This window comes from Pangasianodon hypophthalmus, chromosome 2 (assembly GCF_027358585.1).
Source record: "Pangasianodon hypophthalmus isolate fPanHyp1 chromosome 2, fPanHyp1.pri, whole genome shotgun sequence".
Lineage (NCBI taxonomy): Eukaryota > Metazoa > Chordata > Actinopteri > Siluriformes > Pangasiidae > Pangasianodon > Pangasianodon hypophthalmus.
Window position 1 is genome coordinate 28,464,368 of NC_069711.1, and position 21,887 is coordinate 28,486,254.

The 21,887-nt window shown below is 38.6% G+C and overlaps 2 protein-coding genes across 3 annotated transcripts in view; both read right to left on the reverse strand.

Annotated features, from left to right (window-relative positions):
• Nucleotides 1–13,818, reverse strand: part of LOC113538282 (testis-expressed protein 2) — a 43,058-nt gene extending 29,240 nt beyond the window's left edge. For both annotated transcript variants that reach the window (XM_026933221.3, XM_026933220.3), the window contains exons 1-2: nt 13,661–13,818; nt 13,020–13,090 (exon numbers count right to left, since the gene is read on the reverse strand). The gene's annotated coding sequence lies outside the window, so the exon portion shown is untranslated. The remainder of the gene's footprint in view (nt 1–13,019; nt 13,091–13,660) is intronic.
• Nucleotides 13,819–18,519: 4,701 nt separating this feature from the next.
• On the reverse strand, nt 18,520–20,153 carry LOC113538246 (myeloid-associated differentiation marker homolog). Its single transcript, XM_026933161.3, has one exon. The coding sequence runs from the start codon at nt 19,909–19,911 to the stop codon at nt 19,057–19,059; it is 855 nt and encodes a 284-aa protein (XP_026788962.1). The 5' UTR covers nt 19,912–20,153; the 3' UTR covers nt 18,520–19,056.
• Between the last annotated feature and the right edge of the window lie 1,734 nt (nt 20,154–21,887).

Here is a 21,887-nt window from a genome sequence, read left to right on the forward strand (position 1 = left end):
TATTTTAAATAAGTCACAGTTGCATAAATATTAGCATCTTCTTTTTCATTTCTAATCAGTGAAAAAAGCAAATCTGACTAAGAAAATATGGGTGAAAGTAATGAAAAGTGGAGACTGCTGATTTAAGGTTATATCCTTCTCTAGTTTGATGGATAGACTGTATATCACAGTGATTATTTTAGTGCAACTGCACATAATGTGGGGCCTAAAAACTCTATATAACTTTATCTTTATAACACAATTTTGTGCTTTGAAATAGGATAGCTGCTCTGAAACGGCTATGGAAGTGTGTCTCCAGGCTCCCACGGTGCCCACACAGGCTCTTTTGTAAAGGACATCTTGTAATACAGTGCAAATTGGTAATAAAGCATGTCACTGCCCTGCCAACACCCAGACGGCGAGTGTAAAACCGGGGGATATAATCGTTCCAGTTATGTGGATCAGGAAAAGAGGATTGGAGACAAAGAGAGAGAGGCTTCTAATGAATAAGTGTTCCGCCTGTTTAACTAAAATGGATTTAAACCAAACTACAGATGGTTGCTGTTTGGAACATACTAAAAATTATAGCGGAGGTTGAATTTTAGATTTAAATACCACAATGTGGCTATTACTGAATGTTTGAACTCACCAGTCACTTTAATAGGAACACCTGTACACCTGCTCATTCATGCAATTATCCAATCTGTCAATCATTTGGGAGTAGCACAGTGCATAAAAATCATGCAGGTTTGTTGGTGCCAGATGGGCTGATTTGAACGTTTCAGAAACTGGTGATCTACTGGGATTAGCAACAATCTCTAGAGTTTTCACAGAATGGTGCAAAGAACAAAAAAAACAAACACCCAGTAGACTTGAGTTTTAAACAAACTCCTGTTCCACAACAGCTTAATCACAGTGGTTACAGCACAGTGGTCAGTCAACCACATGCCCCACAGCTTTCAAACCCTTCCAGAAACAAGTGGAAAAACTCGCTCACATACTGATTGGTCGATTAGCAAGATTGAGTCCTTATTTGCCCTTACGTGACAACTCTCATTTCATAAGAAATACTTTTCCTATATTATGGAACAATTTATCCCCTCATACAGTCCACATTTTTGACCGCATAAATCAGAAGCACAATAATATAATATTAATTAAGATAAATATTGATCCCATTAATATAATTGCAAAATGTATTGCATTTCGAAGGCAGACCGAGCTCATATTTTGGAAATATAAAGATGCTTACGTGCATTTCTCTTTAGACTTGTTCTGAGGCTGACTCCAATTTGTCTCCGGTTTAACCGGTGCTCACAAGGAACTCCTCAGGCTAGCATCAATTATCATGCATTAACTTCACGTAAAGCATTAACACAGTATCAGACCTTCTCATCATGACAAGACAGGGTGCTTTGCTGAACCCTTGTACCCTGCGTTTCCCATTAGAGCGCGTTGCCTAGAGAAGGGGCAGGTGGGCTCCTGTGAAAAGCCATGTGGAAATCCAGCCTCGAGTCAGGTTTCGGCTCATTAACCAATAATCTGATGACAAAGCAAAGCACTTGAGCCAGCTGAAAGAACCTTAATGCTTCTGCATGAGCAGCAGTGCATAGATAGATAGATAGATAGATAGATAGATAGACTGACAGATAGATGCCTCGTGGGAAAATGAGCTCCTGTGATGCAAGACTTGGGTTTCACCTCACGCTCTGAATCACTGCATCCAAACACCAAATAATCTGAGTTTTAAAGCTAAAAATGATTTAACATAGTAACACGATGGATTGCTTGTTTATATACAAATGCTAGCACTGAACCAAACAATGTTGTGTGATGATTTAGGCATGCCGTTTGCATGATGATAACCAATAGCCTATATGCTTTTATTACTTGTTAACTACATCTTAGCTACAGTGGAAGACTAAAAAAATTAAACTTATCGAACATACACCAAACATATTTGGCTCATTGACTACATTTGGGGAAATTCAGAAATTATAAATCGTCACAATATACTGGACAAGTGCTGAAGAATAAAGACAAACAGTATTAAGTGTGTTGAAAGGATGCTCAGTATGAGCAATTCATAGTAAAACGCAAGTGCATGAGGATTAATTAAGAATAAAGACTACTCAGCAATAGTAAAAGCAATTGCTTTTAAGTTGCATCGTATTACATTTGACAGCAATGTAAAAAAAAAACAAAAACAAAAAAAAACGCTATTTCACTGTTCAGTCCATATATTTTACCCCTGATTTTTGTCATGGATGCGTCGAGTCAAGAATAATCTGGCAACCTGGGAGGTGTCAACTACACACAGGTAATCTGCCTAATCTGAATGGAGAGCCCAGAAAATGAATTTAAGCAGGTGTGCAACTCGACTCTGAATATGAGTAACTTTCCCACTGTAAATACTGATGCAACTTTTGAACTTAATGCTGTAATCTCAATCATCAGTTTCAGTCAGTTGCTATTGCAGATCACTGGGCTTCCACCAACCTTCTGTAACAGAGAAGTAACAACTGTTCAAGAGCATTCAGATTAAGCAAGACTTGTATAAAAAGACAATGTCACACGGTAAGTAGTCAGTCAGTTCAGCATGGCAAAACTTGTGATTGAAAATGACTGCAAATGTCTCAAACACACAAAAGTTTTCATTATGTGGCAATTCAGCCCAGAGCTTTTATACGAACAAGGGACCAAGAGAGCGATTGTAAATAATGTTAGTGACAGAAAAAAAGCTTGCTTGTCTTTGTGACATTTTTTCTTTGTTTCAGACACTGCAACTGTCTCAGAGACAGAAAATTCCTTCTTAAAGTTCACGGAGATGTAACTGTCGGAATACACAAGAGACATTAATGCTGAAAACAAGGTTTCCAACCAAGCAGAGTAAAGAGCATTCCTTCACTTTCGCTTACTCATCATTAGGGACGTGCCGATAATCGCTCATGAGAGGCCTATTCTGTGACTTTCAACATACACATCGATATTTGCATTGGAGTTTGTTTATTATTCTAGGCATGACCTAAATTTTACTTTAAATCCAGGATCATGGTAAATGGGTAAATTGTTCATAACCAAGTTCTTAAACTACTGACTTTATTCACCTATTCATTCTTAAAATCATACTACTGAGTAACTTTCAGTAATTTTTCAGTACTAATAGGAAAGCCAAGTAACTACAAATGAGGAATATAAATCTGAATCTACTATGGCGTTAAAAAGGACATTTATTTATAAAATTCATTTATGAAATTTAAGATTATATTATGTTGTAATATCCTAAACAGTTGTGTAATATTTTAGTACTGGCATATATTATATATATATATATATATATATATATATATATGCTGGTACTAAATGAGAGAGAGAGAGAGACGCATTCTGCTTTTAGCATTTTGATCTGTGCAATAACCAGTTTTCTAATAGCCAAATGAAGTTATAAGCAGAAATACAAAGGAAATACATCATTACATACAAAACTACATCACTTACACACATTGAGTATCTATCGAGTCTTGTTTAGCTGTTCTAAGCTAACACTTAACACTTTTCACTTGACTGACACTTTACTGAACAACTTAATGAGAACAAGACAAAAGAAAAGATTTTCTCTCGCTTACAGGTTACACAGGTTAGGCAGTATGGTTTACACCATCACACCTCGCGCCTCATATTTATAGCTGGTCGCCTGCTGTAACAAGACACTCTGCTTGCTCATGCCACAGGTACAATGTCTGTAGTTTCAACACAGATTCTCTTATCTTGTATTGCTCTCTCTGTGGTCCTCTTTGTTCTTCCTACAACTACCATGCACTTGTTTTGGTCAGTTTTGTGGAAACTTCTAGCTTTTTTTCAACTGCCAAGATAATGACAAGTAACCTTTAACAGTTTGTGTTTTTTCAGTGCAAAAGAGCTGGCAGGATGGATTCATTCCAGCACAAAAATGCAGTTGGTCTGGAACATCAAGGCAGGGTTTGGCTGGCTGGGTGTACAGATAGCCCTAGTGTTGAAATGATATAAAATCCATTGCCAAAAAAGCTTGTTTCCTCATAGACGTACATTCACAATTATTCTTGGTATTTTCCCCTCAAACAACATTTCTTTCTCTAAGTGTTTTAAACAGGAATGCATAGATACCAATACTGATACAAACATCTGATACCATCTGACACATATGTGATACTACGTTACATAAGCTTAGTGTTTGTCGTCTTGCTATTAAACAGATGAAATTTACATTTATGGCATTTGGCAGACGCCCTTATCCAGAGCGACTTACAATTATCTCATTTATACAACTGAGCAGTTGAGCGTTAAGGGCCTTGCTCAAGGGCCCAGCAGTGGCAGCCTGGTGGTGCTGGGATTTGAACTCTCAACCTTCCGATCAGGAGTCCAACGTCTTAACCACTGAGCTACCACTTCCCACAAATTTCATGATTAATGATGGCAACCAAAGCAAACCAAAGCAAACTGCAAACTGCGCTTGGTCAAAATATCAAGAAGAGGAACTACAGCATCTTCCAATGATACAAGTAACCCGATAAAAAATATAAAACTCAACACGAGAAGTTTTTTGCTGGCAACACACAGCAAAAACCAACACTGGAGCAAAGGATGGCTAGGTGAGAAAAAATGTCTACAGACAATGTTATGCGAGTGAAAAATAACAGTTCTTATCCAGAATGTTGTTCTACATTATCAGCAATATTGGTCGCTGATGATAAGGGATTCCGACGCCACACAGACATGAAATGAAATGTACCTTGCTTTTAACTGCAACCCTACTTGATCCAAAGTAACTAATGTACATTATATGGCCAAAAGGTTGTGGACACCTGACCATCACACACATACGTAGGTTTTCCCCAAACTGTTGCCACAAAGTTGTAAGCACACAATTTTATAGAATCTTTGTATGCTGTAGCATTACAATGTACAATTTCACTGGAACTAAGAGGCCCAAACCTGTTCCAGTATGACAATGTGTCTGTACACAAAACGAGGTCCATGAAGATATGGCGTGAACTTGAGTGGCCTGTACAGGGCCCTGATCTCAATGCTACTGAACACCTTTGGGATGAACTGGAACGCTGACTGCACCCCAGGCCTCCTCACCCGACATCAGTGCCTGACCTACACATGCTACTCCTAAGATACCAGTGATCCTGACCCCTTCTGCTCTCCGGACCTGCCTGATCCACCTGTTGCTCTACTTCTGGTTGGAGTTCTCATTGGTTGCTGCTGCTGGGGGTGGCCCCACATGGATGGCCTGAAGGTCATTGGGGGATGGTGATCATTACTGGGGAAGGTGCTGCTTGGGGACCATGGAGATGGCTTTGGACTGCGGTTCATATGGGGAGTTGTACTCTGATGGCTTGGGACTGCGATTGCTGTAGTAGCTTTGGGACTGCGGTTGCCACAAGCAGTTTTGCACTCAGTTCTCCATCAGTGGACAGTGGATAGGTTCAACAAAACAGACCTCATGTGAAAACTGTAATGAGTTTCCTGGTTACACAATTGCACTATTTGTCCATGTAGTACACAGTTACAGAAGGGATTTTGCACTATCTGTTGTCACCCAGATGAGGATGGGTTCCCTTTTGAGTCTGGTTCCTCTCAAGGTTTCTTCCTCATATCATCTCAGGGAGTTTTTCCTTGCCTCCGTCACCTCCAGCTTGCTCAGTAGGGATAAATTCATACATTTACAATTTCGATCCCAAATGTATTTATTTTTGTATAGCTGCTTTGTGACAATGTCCATTTTTATAAGCGCCATTCCAATAAAAGTCAATTGAATTGACCACACTAATGCTCTTGTGGCTGAATGGGCAAATCCCCCAACCAAAATCTAGTGGAATGCCTTCCCAGAAGAGGGGAGGCTATTATAACAGCAAAGAAGGGACTAAATCTCAAATGGGATGATCAGCAAGCACATTTGGGTGTGACAGTCAGGTGTCCACAAACATTTGTCCATATACTGTAGTCAGCTAATGCACTTCATTTATAATTAACGATCTTATATAGAATGAGCTTAGTAGCCTAAGTGCTGGAACATGTGCACTTTTCATGGGGACTGTTTAAACCAGGGGAGACAAACAGAGCTAAATAAAATGTTCCATGATGTACCATCAAGTACTATGACATCGACTACATCCCTAGTCTTGAAGTAATCCTTTTCCCCAGCAACTATTTTAAGAAGTATATAAAGCATCAAAAAGCAGTGTACATCCTTTTATCTTATTGTTTTTTATTGTCCTGAACAACTCTGGTGTGATCAGCCAGTCAGAGTTGTTAGCACACTGTATGCTGGGTTCTGCACAATGTTGAATCACAGGTGATTTGCACCACATTATTACTGGCTTATATAAGATTCACAGGAAATAAACCCCCATGAACAAAATATAACCAAGAACCTATTCTTCGTCATGAACAATGTACCAGTAAATGAACCCCACTGAATTGAACAGTGGACCAATGAAAATGACTCTCTGTGGTTTGGAACTGAAACGTGACTTAAAAAGCATGGTAGAGGCTTAATTTTGGTTGCCAAATTTGGTGACTTCTTTCTGTGACCACCAGTAAAATAAGTAATGCATTAGTAGAAGTATTGAGCAATCGGAGGAAGATGCAACCCTCTTACTAAACGGAAGTTACACTGTTAATTCTAATGCTAACAAACTTTGAGCAGCTCCGGGAGCAATAAAAATGCATATCTGTGTTCTCGTGAATAGTTGTTGCTCATGGTGATGCTTTGTGTTGGTGCTGGAGAATGTAACTTTGACACCTGATTACATAACCGAGCCAGGACCTGTACTGAGTCGGGGGAAATGACCTGTATTCTGCCTCACGTATGGTGTATTGCTGCTGTAGTTCATAACCTGTCAATGTTTAGGAATGCAGTAAATAAAGGCAGCGTAGTGTTTGGCTAAGCCACGGCTGAAGCCATTAAAATGTAAAATCCTTGATATATTTATAACAAACTTCTAGTGTAAAAACCCAGCTGAATCTATATTCCATGTCAGAATCCTACACAGTAAATGCATTTAAGTACCAAGTCATAGTTATTTGAGACACGGCTCCTGGCAGGAGGCCAACTACTGCACAAGTCGCTCAATACAGGTGTGTCTCCTCGTACTTTCCTCAAGTTGCTCAATAAACCTGCTGACAGGAGAAACAAACAGAGCTGGATTTACAGCTATGGAAAAATAACACAAGATGAAGGAATGGTTGATAGACACGATTTTTTTTCCCTGTACACATTTGACCTGCTTATAGGGTCTTTTTTTTTATAGTTAGCTGGAGTAGTTTAGCAGGAAATGCAGGCCAGTCAGTCAGGAACAAAGCACACCAGTCACACCTGATTTACAAATACCAGTGCAGAAGTACAGACAGCTGACCAACCTGGTAATCAGCCTGCAGAAACTGCTGTAACATAAAATAAATAAAATAAAATAAACACTCCTTATCGTTAAGGTCTTCTTCCATTACAGATTGTGACTATATAGATATAGATTAGACCAAGATGCAATGCCTGATGTTTTCACAGTGGGCGTTGAGGAAGCTACTCCCCTAAAGATATATGAACAAGATACGGTCCAATAATTGTTTGCACAAAGATCCAATTGAATAAAATGATAAAGAAATTGAAACCTACCTGATTTCAAATTGCAAACACACATAAGCCAGGGTGGACAGATCAGAAATTCATTAGCCAACCCACTGGGCAAATAAAAGCACCAATGTTGCTGCCCAATACTATGTTTTTTTTTCCCCCAGCTAGACTAAAAAAATGATAGCTAACAAAATGTAATAATGAATGGCGAGCTAGTTAGATTGTTAAGTGCATTAATACAGATTAAGGGGAAATTATATTGATCGTTATCTTCCGCTAACAGTTTTTCATGTAGATATTGTGTTTGTGTCCCCGATAAAAAGTCAGAAAATGGCTGATCAAAGTTTTGGCTGAGATTTGGTGTACTGTCCACGCATTGTAAAAATGATTCAAATCCGGTTAGTGTCTAACAGTAAAACAAACAAGTGAAGAAATAGTAACCTTATAGTCTAAAAGAATCACAAGAAAACCAATACTTTGGTTACATCACACCTAGCACAAACTGATTATGATTTAGGTTTAACATACCTTTCTCTAAAAACTCAGGTGTATCCCCGGAATTAGTTTTTGCTTCCACATAAAAAAGCTTTCTGTTTCTGAATCTGAAAAGATCATATTTCGTGTGCATGCTAATTAATCCACATAGTAAAAATCGCTCTAAACATTGCCAGACTGCACTTTGGCTGATGTGTGCAATAGTGTAGCAGCGCATTACATTTTAAACATAGCTATATATATCAAATGTATATGGGTTTATTTTCGTTCTCAGTTTATTGACCCTACTTGTCCAACGACCAACTACAAATAAAAATCTAATAGACAGAATATACAATATATACTGGGAAACACTATTCAGGTGCATGTGGGACAAAAACGCTGTGTACAAACACTCATCTGCTTCCATTTTCCCATCTGGAGGAACAGATTGCAATAACCGCGATATCCTTCGTCAAGCAGAAAGCAGAAAACAGAGGCAGACATCTGGAAGGGTCTGAGACGGAGCGGCAGAGAAGCACTGATAAACCAGAGATGCAGACCAAATCCCTGATACCTGAGTAACTGCACTCGCTATTAACACACTTAAAATTCCTGAAATTAAATTAAGAGGTAAATGATTGGTAAAAGAGGTGGAACTAAGTAGAAAAGAGAGAATCAGTGAGGAGAACCAGCCACTGCTGGTTCAAACTCCTTGACTTTTTTCTCTCTTACATTGATTAATTGCTAGAAAATGTGCAGGTTTGCTGCAGGACTAAAATAGAAAGCTGTAACTAACTGATGCTCAAGTTCTCACTGAAGCAGCACAAATGGTCAGGCTAACAGATTAGAGTGCACTGATTAGGCCTGGGCTTAAAATGCAGACAAGACAACACCACCACAGATACAACTTTTTGTATCTTTTTGTTTTGTCTGCATTCTCAAGTCTGCATGTGCCATATTCCCCCCACACTCCACTCCAAATTTAGTAAATGCTTTAATCGAATTCAACCTCCAGCTGAGCCAGAAAGCAGTCTAATCAACTGAAAGTTAAAGGGTTGGCTCTCTGACAGTCATGTGATTTAAACTCAATAAGTCAAAAAGCTAACCACTGTCTCTACCACAGTGCATTAGCCCCAACACCCTGGTCTTCCCAGAGGTGGGATGAAAGTCCATATTGTATTTAGCATTGAGCTACGCCTCAATTCTTTGAGAGTTCTTTGACTTGAAACTAGTGTGAGCAGATATACAAGGGTACAATTTGGAAGCATCACTTTGCTCATCCATGCAGCGTGTAAGCCAACTCTATGCTTCACAGCACCCGAAAGCACCTGATGTCTCCGGCTAAAAGCATTACAAATTTGCCTGTCACAGAACACTGATGTGCTCCAAAGGTTAAACTAACAAAGAGAGTTTTAATCTGGAAAAAAAATAAATAATTAATTAATGCAGACGCAACTGGCAATGCACAACACATGATGAGTGTACAGCAGAAATGTTTAGCATTCAGCATCATCCCCTTCGCTGATGACCAAAAACCACTCAGCTGTGGGCAATCTGACAATGCATTAACACTTTCTTTGTGATAATTTACAGAATATCAGAATATGCTCATCATAAGTATAAGGAGTTCTAAAACACTGAACAGTTTCATAGGGATGTAGGTTTGACAGAGGAAATCAGAGAACCAGGAGTAAACCTATGGGGAGAACATGCAAAACTCCACAGACAGTAACCTAATCTCAGGATTGAACCGGGGACCCTGGAGCTGTGAGGCAGAAATGCTACCCACTGTGCCACCTTAAACCAATCGTCCATTTACACGCCTACAGTAGCACAATGGCTGATGCTTTTAAGCCGTGTGAACAAAAACAACAGCATTATTATGTGTCATTTAGTGTAATTTCTTCCGTAAAACCTGGTTACGCAACCGTTCCTGTTAATAACAGCGCCAATGCTGCGAAGATTCCTACAGTTCTTTGACATTTTAGCCAACTGACTGATTGACTGGGTGTGCAAGGGTGACTACTTCCTGCTCTTCCAAATAATCCCATTGTTCATACACCTGTTGAACCATCTGTTGCCATGCACCAGTGAATTCCAGTACCCTGGAAGTTGACCAGTACCCTTTTGCCATACCTAATACGATAACATCCTTTTGCCACTATAGTATTATTCAGATGGGATAGGATTTCTGGACATACAGGATGTCTTCAGTAATACTGCCAGAGAGATGGGAGTATGTTCATGATGTACACATGGTTGCCACATCAAATTTTCTATACGTACTACTTACACCTCATATTAATACAAATTGATTACTTTGACCTTTATTACAAGCACTTGTTGGTCATCCAAGATGTGCCTCATCATTAGTAGGTCACATGACCATGACATGTATACAGGCTATACTTGTATTAAAAATGCAATTAAACTCCCGAAAAGTCCCTTTAAACATAGACTTTAATTTATTGTTGTGCGTTTTAACCTTTCTTGGTTGAGGTTTGGTTTGGTTCCTGGATTGTCTTCATACTGAAGAAAAAGTGCAAAACATCTGTTCCTACAGGATGTAACGCAATCTTTACTGACATGTACATTACATGGCCAAAAGTATGTGGACACCTGACTATCACACCCATAAGTGCTTTTTGAACACCCCATTCCAAAGTTGGTCCCCCCTTTGCTGCTATAATAACCTCCACTCTACTTGAAAGGCTTTCTGCTAGATTTTGGGGCATGGATGTGGGAAGTTCTGCCCATTCAGCCACAGGAGCATTAGTGAGATCAGGCACTGATGTCAGGCGAGGGGCCCTGGGGTGCAGTCTGCGTTACAATTCATCCCAAAGGTGTTCAGTGGGGTTGAGGTCAGGGCTCTGTGCAGGAGATCTTCCACTCCAACCTTGGCAAACCATGTCTTCATGGAGCTCGCTTTGTGCACAGGGACATCGTCATGCTGGAACAGGTTTGGGCCTGTTAGTTCCAGTGAAGGGTAACTGTAAAGCTACGTCATACAAAGATATTCTAGACAACTGTGTGCTTTCAACTTTGTGGTAACAGTTCAGGGAAGGCCCACATATGCACGTGATGGTCATCTGTCCACTAACTTTTGGCCATATAGAGTGATTTTTAGATGGCATATATTTTACCTGGGGTTATTACGACTGTAAAATATGGCTTAATCTTTCCAGAAGTGATGCATGCGCACATAGTCTGTAAAAATTATTGACATGACGTGTTCGGGCAAGACTATAATATCAACTATATTCCAATAATTACATTATCTACTGACATTGGACAATAAGGCAGTTCTATTGATGGATGCGACTTTTTTTGGTCATAAAATATGCCATAAAAATCCACCTACGCTTTCCTAAGAGATTAAAAAAAAAAAAAAAAAAAAACCTGTACCTTCTGTCATTAGTTGTGGGTAGGTGTGAGGCTGAAGATTGCATATCCTGGTCAGTAAAGGTGAGCTCACAGCTCCAGTGAACAGGTGGCCAAAGATTAACTGTATGATTCATCTGTACCATTTCCAATTCCCATAAATTCTCTGTGGCTTACACAAACCTTAATTGCACTGTGACATTTCCTCTAGAGAAGGCAGCAGCAGCCACTCTGGCACTTCCGAGCTAACGGTTTTCTTAGAAGGCCTGACCAAGCTGGTTTTGAATTGTAAATGACCTGTAGCTAACTGTACTGCAGCCATATTTAAAAGGCAAACTTGTTGTATAATCACTCTTGGGTGCTGACCAGAGATGTGATACAAAAATTTCTCATCCTATTTATCTAACCATTTATGATACACAATATTAGGTTAATATAAAATACTACTTTCTATATGATCTCACCACCATAGAGCCTCCATAGTGCTTTTTAATACAGCTGAATGTCAGCAGTGGAGCTGTAATTAAATAATCTATTCTAAAGTTACTATAGATCCTCAAGAAAACAAATATTAGAAAAAGTTATTAAAACTTAAAAAGTTAGAAAAAAATTATTAGGAATTTATGAAATTCTCTTTGCTGAGAAAGATATTCACTGCAAAATAGGAAGTCTTTATGCTTCCACCAAATGGGACAATCTCGGAAATGAAAAGTGGTGATACTTTGAAGAGTCCATGATAAAAATATTGTGTTGATGCATATAAGTTGTGGCCTAGGAAAACCCATGGGCTGTCGCTGTGGCTCAAAAAAAAAAAGCCAAAAATCTGAGTTTTCTACCTATAATAAATTTTAGCACCTCAGCTTTAAGAAGTCATAAATGTATTTCGCCAAAATTACATGAAAATGTTTTTATTAATTGTTTCCTGCAAAGACCATGTTGAGTAATGAGCTAGTTGAACATATTTGGAGCTAAAACATGGCGGTCAGTCTCCCTAAAGATGTCTAAAACCATTCTAGCCCAATGTGAGTTCCTCTTACAAAACATACGCCTAATTCTTTCAGTCTATAATCAGATACCGACTGTCAAAATGTCTGCAGTCGAAATGCAATCTTTATATGCAACTTTTGACTTTTCACTTGTGATTGAAACACATGCAAAACAGAAACATATTCCACTTCAGGAAAGTCTGTAATGTATATACACAAGGAGAGGCCAAAATTTCACCATGTGAAGGGTTTTCCCCACATCACCAGCCACATATCACAGTACAACTGATTAACCAATTATTCCAGACTGCTTCAGAAAATCCTGATGTTAGAGGTTGTTAACTGTATTGATGAAAAAGGAAACGTTTTTTGGAAAATGTTTGTGGATTAGGAACGTTGATGGGGTTGTAGATTGTTGCAGATTTTAGCATCTTTAATCTATACTGCTTTGACAACAGATTGTCCCTCTTCCTGAAACTTTCTCATACTTTACCAAGTGCCTTTAAATTCTGACTCAGGAACCTTGTAGAAGCTTCAATCTGGGAAACTAGAAACACAGAGATCTTTAGAAATCGTACCTGGGGCTCAGCGCCATTTACTCCTGAACTTCTCCAGCGTCCATCCGGGGACAGGCAATATCAGGCACATCCTGCAAATAGAGATCATAAACTAATAGTGTAGTCACTCACACACACACCTTCACACAGCTATGCCATGAATAATAATCAGTGAAATGCCAAGTCACTGACTAATCTCACACACATGACACATCACTTTAAAGAGGTTTAAGACATTTTATATAGAGATTTATAATAAATGAGCTAGTGTGATTGTGCCAGTGGAATGCATTGTGCCTTCTGAAAATGAAAATTCTTATTATTACTAAAAACCATCTGAGATCATCACGTGACCACTTCAATAAACACCATAGCGTTGTGTTTTAATGGTAAGATTGCTGAGCAGGTTGAAAAGGAGACAAGTAACTGATATGACAGCTGTAATATTGACTTATATTCAAATTATGGAAATGTTTATGTGTAACTAAGCATTACAAACAATTCCAAAAAATAAGCAGACTGCAAGAAAAGTCCCATTTGTGCTGCACTACTGAGTAAATAAAGCTCAAGCTGAGCAGTCAGCATGACTGTGCTTCAAACTAACCCCTAATTCAGGCTTTTTTAACCTAAAAAACACACAAACAACTAATTAATCACCTTACCGTCCTCATTATCCTTTTACAACACCTTTAAAAAACACTTTCGTTCTGAAAGAGTCGTGTTTGTACGGTTAGCAACACAAACAATAACTCCTAACTGTGTATTATCCTTCACGCGCCGTTGTCAAAGCTTTTTTCCGTCTTTCTGTCTCCGCCTGCTGACAAGAGGCGTTTATTTGTTTTCTTCCCACCCATATTCCAATAAACCCCGCCTCCTGAGCTATGATTGGCTGAGACATCGAACTCGCTATTCTGTTGTGCTCTTTGGTTGCTGCAGTAACGTGAACGACGTCGAACCTGTCCAATTAGCAAATTGATCATGCGCACGCCCTATTTATCCAATCGAGCGTTAGAGCTGAGCACGTCTAGCCAATTGTCACCAAGGAGGCGGGATTTTTTTTTTTGGGAATATAACTGACAAGAGTTTCTGTTGAAAGGAAACAACACAATCCTCTGCAGGCAAAACTAATCGAAAGTAGTTTTAGAGAACTTTTCGATAATTGATTGAGTTTTTGGGGTGTAAATTAAATTAAATCAGACCAGGTTTTGCCAAAAACAATTGTATGTAGCATTTCAGTTCAGGTCAGGTGTATTTTAAGTACGTTTAAATTTTTAAAGGGATCCAGTGAAGTTTTAATAATAATTGTTTTGTTTACATTCACATATCCTACCTATATTCTAAAAAAAAAAAAAAAAAAAAAAAGGATACCTGATTCCTCATGGCATTAGAAACACTTTGAAAATGTTCCTACCTCATAAAATGTTAGCAAAGTGCTTTTCTTGAATATTTCATAAACCTCCTTTGTTTAGCCATCTTGTTGTGCAGATAACAGTCATACATTCTTTCAGCATACAAACTAGCAGCTCATTTTGAGTGCTTTGTTCCATACAGCTGCTGAGTTTCACACAGAAAAGCTAATGTCATTAACCATGGTTGCCAGGTTGCAGCAAAATGTCCAGCCCAGCTACATCTAAAACACACACACACACACACAAAAGGCCTAAAACTAGTACAAAGATTGGACATTAGAAATGATAAGACACATTTTTCTTCTTCGCATAAGAAACTAGATCACTGCTGTGCACATGCATAGACATTATCCACTCCATAATCCCCCTTTCCCTCTGCTAATCTTTGCAATATATAAGAGAAACATTTCATGTACACTTTGCCTGTGTTGTCTGTGGAAATATATTAGATTTAATTCACATTATTAGCTATAAAACAAGATCTTGGTGGCTATGGAGTATTTTTAAACTATCCCAGTTTGGCAACCCTGTCATTATGGCACTGAATGGTGCTTAATCGTGGTTGTCAACTTGTAATTCCCAACCTCTGACCAAAGTGGCCAAAATGCCCAAAGTGTTCGCTTGACTCACAGTTGCAACTTGTAATTCCCAACCTCCACCAAGTAAAAGCCAAAGAAAACGCCAACCCTTCTACTTTCCTATAAAATTCATACTCATCAACTTGGGGGGTAGTCTTCCAAACTAGCAGTTCCTTCCCTGTTTAAGGAGTGACATCAGATCAACATGGCCGTGCACAGCATCAGACTTAAACAAAGTAACAATATGCTGTATCTACAAGTATTAGCTTTAAATCAATCAACAAACAGATATATTCACTTGTTAAATCTCAAACACTGACTATACAGTTCACTGTATAGGTGGAAAATATACATCACTCGTCACAGTAAGCTGGCTAACTTCTTGCTAACAAAAGAAAACATGGAGGCATCTATGTTTTTTTCTACTATGTCATTCTGATCTGTAAATTACCACTTATGAGGGAAGTTGAACTGTCCTGCCCTGTTCATTGCTCCTCCCCCGAGCATGGGGCAATGCAAATCCTGCCCCAATCTGCCTCTATTAACACTTGCTGCAGTTCCCATTTTGATGACTAGGTATAATAATAACTCTATAGCTCTAATGGAGCAAAACAGGGTGTGGGGCACACTACCTCACACTTGCACAACATCTAGAAAGACAAGCAAATCAAAGGAGCATGTGCTTATAACTGTCAAATAGAAACATTTTTTAAATCTTTAGTCACAATAGAAAGATTTTTTTAATCAACAGACACAAAGAGATCATTAGTATTTCAATATAATTATTAATATAAATGAATATATATGGAGTTGTGAATGAGGACTGTAACAGATTAGACTAGATTAACATTTGTTGAACAGATGATATACAGTTGTATGCAAAAGTTTTGGAACCCCTGGCCAAAGTATATATTTGGAAATATATTATATATTTCCACTTATTATATATTTATAAGTGGAAAGACGTAAATACAACCTCTGTAATAAACTATTTTTAAAATAGCATTTTTCTGCAAACGTTAATGCACATTTACTTTATATTTGATGGACTTTAAAAAAAAGATGGACACCCTTCCAAGTCAGTACTAACACCTCCTTTGGCAAAAGGCCAGCTAGGAGTCTTTCTATCCTTGTTTAATATATTTTCACCCACTCTTCCTTGTAAAACACTTCTAGTTCTGAGATATTCTTGGGCCGTCTTGCATGCACAGCATGTTTAAGGCCTACCTACAGATTTTCAGTGATGTTTAAGTCAGGGGACTGTGAGGGCCATTCCAAAAGCTTCAGCTTGTGTTTCTTGAAGTAGCTCATGGTGGATTTTGAGGTATATTTTGGGTCATTGTCCTGGTGCAGACGCCAGCCTCTTTTTAGCTCCCGTTTCTTGAATGACTGCGTCCCATTTGCTTCCATTTTGCTGATATTTCCTGTGCAGTCCATTCTTCCATCTACCCGTGCAGTGTTTCCTGTGCCCCTGGCTGCTACACAACCCTAAAGCTTAATAGATCCACCCCCATGCTTAACAGTTGGCAAGGTGATATTTTAATTTATTTCTTTTTCTCTAAATATACCATTGGTGATTATGGCTAAAGAGTTCAATTTTTTTTTTATTTTATCAGTGCATGGCACTTATTTTTAAAATGCCTCTGTCCTATCTAGATGTTGTTTTGCATACTTTAGACCATGGTTGTAGAGAGTTAACACAAAATTTGAAGTGTTAGAGAACTGCTTACACTCTGGAAATCTTGACTTTACTACTGCATAGTGTCCAAGGTTTTGTACATGCCACAATTACTATTTGTTTTTCTACTTTTTAAGGCCATCAAATATAAAGAAACTGTGCATTAACATTTGCAGGAAAATGTGTAAACAGAATGTGTAATTTGGCCAGGGGTGCCCAAAATTTCACATACAACTGTATATGGTGGGACTGTATATGGAGGGAGGTGAAATTTTTCGACAAAGGAAAGTCTTCAGATGCATTTTTTTGTCTCGCTAACTCCTAGAGAGGAAAAAAGAGGTTGATGAAGGAACGACTGTTTATAGCTGCTATAAGTGATAAAAAGAACTAGCTTTGTGGATATTCCACAGGTAACAATAAATGTAACAATAAATGGATAAAAAAAAAGCATGACATGTCATTCTTTAATTAATAAACAAATTGTTATGGTTTAAGAGGAATAAAGCACTTCGGGACCTGCTGTTTTTGTAAATTAATCAAATTCAGAGTACAGTCAGGACAGCCCTTGTTGTGTGTAGCGATATATCACTGTTCGCACCATCAGGTCAAAATGTGATAGACGTCACACAGTCACAGATATAGCATGTAGAGGCACACCCAGTGCATAGTACAACAGAATTTCAAGCTGTCATTTAAAATATTGTAGATTTTCTGTTGGGTGAATTTAAAATTCATAATTACTGTAGGCTTGTGTGCAAATATATATTGTCTATACTGTGTATATATTTTTAAATACAATAATATCTGGTCACATATTTTGGATGGAACTAGCTGGAACCTGAAACAAGATTAAACTCATCTATATTATTTATCATTATTTATTCTCTCTTTGCCCCATGATAGAACCTAAAGAAATGCTCAGAAATAGTCTCTTTATTGTAACTGATATTACGTTCCACTTTTCTAATGAGTCATTTTCCTGAAAAAAAAGAAAAAGAAAGAAAGACGTCTGGCCCTCAAGATAACAGTGAAACAAACTCAATGAACTGAGCACACAAATGAGAGCACTGCCATCTAGTGAACACGTGTGTCTGAAAGTCAGTGTTACAAGTCGTGCAAACAATCAAAACAACACTATGAGGTTTGCGTTGGAGGTTTAGAGAGAGAAAGAGAGACCTGCAAAAATAACAGTGTGTTCTCCTCAGTGACGTAGGACTAAAATCTGCTTGCCACAGACTGCAGAAGTGTTAAGCACCTCAGCAGATCATTGAAGATGGCCTATAAACCAATAGCTCCCACATTTAAGATCAGCATGAGTAAGGCCATTGCTTCAGTTAAGTGGTTTATGAGGATCAAAACTACTTCTGAACATTTGGCTGAACATTTAGGGTAAATTTTCTTTATTTTATTTTTTTCTCTAATGTTTCCTGCTTCTACTTTTCCACAGTACAAAACAGATTAACAAACAACAGATAAATGTTTTTTATAGACATTCTGCTGTTAATTGGATGCACCATTCCCACATTTTTTATTTCAATACAGTACTGATATGAGTTAATGATCCATTCTGACATCGCCGTTATTGTCTTTCAGCTAGTAAAGAGAGTCGGAAATAAAGACCCCCAATGAACAGCACCAAGCACTGAATCGGATTCAAAAATATGCCAAATCCAATCTAATCCGATACCAATCCATCGTTTCAGGACAAAATCGCTCCATTAGATACACAGATCAATTCATCCATAATTAACACATTAATTAGGGATTAAATAATCCCTATATATATTTTCTATACATTAACATTTTTTGTTATTAAGCAGCGGCCTCACGTAAAATATTTTCAAATGAGCAAGAACTGAGAAAAGTGTGTTTTATTTCATTGGAAACAATCTAGATCTAACTGGAACAGGCCTAGACATTAATTACTCTAATAAGCCACTTGTAGCACATATATACAGTATATTTGTCTTGTAAATCATATTAACACTGTCAGTCTTAACTGGTTTACACTTAATAAATTTGATAAAGCTGTAATTTAGAGCGCTGTTAGATCTGAAAGTTTCCAGTCTTCAAAAAAACAAATGGAGAATGACGTGTTTAGTATAGTTTCATAATTAACTGCCGATCATTTTTAATCTACAGCACTAAAGCTAAAACTGGAACTGTAATTAAAGATAAGGAACTCCAAGTGATCAAAAACATTTGACAGACAGCGTATATAAGCGTAAATAGTATTTCTCAGAGTACAGCACAGAAATATTCACCATTTATGATAATTTATCATAATATCAAAAAGACACAATCTTGTGTTGTTTAAATAATACTGAATTATGAAAAACATCACCCATGCTTTAACTAACAAGCCACGTCCTCCACTTAAAGGTGTCACCTCCTTAATTTCGGTCACATAGCAGTTTAACAGAGAAAGCCAGGTCCACTGTGTATGCCAGCAAAGTGATGCATGCCATCACCGTCTCACTCATTATAAAAACAAGTTCTGGTTTTTTAGTGCCACTGTACTGCTCGAGTGCTCGTGTGAAGCAAACGACTGTGCCTGCGGTATACATGATCACTCCCAGCAGGCTGAAGCTGGCGAGCAGCCGGTCAAATGGTACAGGGCTGCGACCCGCACAGTCCATTAGCATCACCAGAACTGTGCCCACAGATGGAAGTAGGCACACGCTGTAGGTTACATTCGACACACAGGTCCTCCAGGAGGGTTCGGGTTGGATGTTGAGCAGCACCAGCGCGATGCATCCTCCGAAGACCTGCAGGAGCTTGAGAAGTCCAGGTACCGTGGCCATGTAGCCTCGCTGGTGGCCATCGTTTTGTGATCGAATGAACTGGAGCTCTGCGGCGTAAGCCAGCGAAGTGAGACAGGAGCCCACGGCGGCCACTATCCTCTTGGATTCATGTTGACCCGCTATGGTCCATATGAAGGCAAAGGAGGCAGAAAATGTCATGAGCATGCCAAGAGCCGCCACAGTGGCTGTGAGGTTCTTCCAGGAAAGCGGTAACAAGTTGTGGAACTGGATGAAATGGATAACCACAACAAGGAAGGTGAGGACAAAGAAGAGGCACCATATAACCATGCAGAAGCTGTAGAAGGTGTGAAGACTGGGTGATTCGGAGGTATAGCCCACAGAGGAGACCAGGCTGAGCGTGAGGCAGCTGAAGAACAAAGCGCAGAGACGAGCCACTGAAAGTGGAGTGGTGAGGGTGCTAAGTTCTCCGAATGTGACTGGCATGATGCTACTGGTGCACGAAACCTTTCCTCGTAATGTAAGGTGATTATCCTTTCCTGACCTTATTTATATTCATGATCCATTCAAAGGTTGAATTTAATCCCTTGTTGTTGCAGAAATCCAAATCGAAAACATCCATCCAGTAAAAACAATGCTCTAATGTCTCCTCCACTCTTCAATTTGGTTATGACGATGTGTGTCATTGCACTCATTCTCACATACTCCTAGACATGCACACGCACATGCACACACACACACACACACAACAGGATATTTGCACGCCTACTCCTACTTCCTGAAGTCGCTTCTTCAGTACCGTTGTAGATCTTGTGCAGCCGACCACATTAAAAGCTTCAGAGTGCTGCAGTCTTCCTCTTTCCCACTCACCCTCCTGCTTTCGGCTAGAGAAAACAAACCCACAGGCTTTCCACAGGTCTATTATAGCTAAATACCACACAATTGTCCTGTAAATACAATAAAGGTGAACGTGACTCATGTCTCTTCTCTCCTTCAAATGGAAGCACAATAATTGAAACACAATAAATCTTAAATGATAGTTATGCAAATGAGACACTATAGATGTATTGGGGGACGTCAGTTACTCTAAGAATCAGCTATTGTCAAAATCAGAAATAGTAAGTTTTGAGAAAGGAGGGAAGCAAGTTCAATCAACGTTAACTTTTGCAAAGTATAATAAGTTGTAGTTTGAGTTTAGACTTGGGGTGGCCACATATCCGATTAATAGTTTTTTAATTGTCAAATTTACTGAGTATATCATAATTTGAGGTAAAAGTTGAATTTTAATCAGTGTGAGAATATATACAACAACATACAATGCATTCACTCACGACACATCACATACTCAAAACGTAAGACTATCCGAAATAAAGAGAATGTTTAACAAGTAGAAAAATTGTGATGCGTCATAGGATGTTTAAGTGCCACAGGAGGAAGTAGATATGGGTAGATATGAAGCCCAGCATCCTTTATATCCATTATAGTTTTACACATATTCACTATACATGTACATACAGATGGGTGACAAATTAAAGGAAAAAAAGGTGTTGGGTCACCACAAGCCATCAGAACAGCTTCAATTCATCTTGGCGCAGGTCATAGCATATTATTTACATTCTTTTTATACTCATGGATCCATTTAGTGAGCCCTTGTGCGCTGTGGATGGAGGCGGAGTCATCCTAGAAGAGATGTGTATATTGCCAGTTTTTCAGATGTACGTATGTGGGAACTCATTAACCAGTCACTTGGTGTACAGTATGTGTATTCAGACTGTTTTCATGCAAAATGCATGCAAATACGTATTAAAAATAGCACCACCTGCAGAATTATTAGAGTGCTGGCATGCAAAACAGTCAACAGAGAATCCAATGAACAATGCACTTCTATTCAAGCATTCCTTTATCTGAGAAGTTCTCGGTTCTGGTTCTGCAACTTAAGATGCTGCACATGTTCCAGTTTTCCCCCCCTGCTTCCTGTAAGCTCTTGAAGGACTTCGCAAGGTTTTAATAGAGCTTAATAGACATTTTAACTGTCAAAACATCTGTAATAAGAACATATCTGTATATACAGGTATCCAAAATAAATGCTCGATTTTAATTGGTTAGAAGGTGTTGATTAATTTTCTACAACAGCAGCTCTGACAATAGTTCTGGCTGCAAGGATTATATTAACGCGCTCGTTCTAATATGTTAGTGTTCCTATAGTAACAACTTACGTAGGAAATTGTATGACGCATGCTCCAGTTAAACAGATATTTGTGCAATCGTTGATATGGTGACATTCTTTTTTTGTGAGGAGATGTTTATTTGGAATTTGCAAAGGAGTCTCCAGTGTCAGCGCTTTGTTACAGTCAGAAGTGAAACTGTTCCTTTAAGTTTTCCAACATGGGAAAGACTTTAGGATGGAGGCCTTTGCGATTTTTTTTTTTTTTTTTTGTGACAAGCTGCATTATTTTTTCTGC

Excerpts from the sequence above, each read along its gene's own strand:
- LOC113538246 (XM_026933161.3), bottom strand. The coding sequence starts at position 19,911 with ATGCCAGTCACATTCGGAGAACTTAGCACCCTCACCACTCCACTTTCA.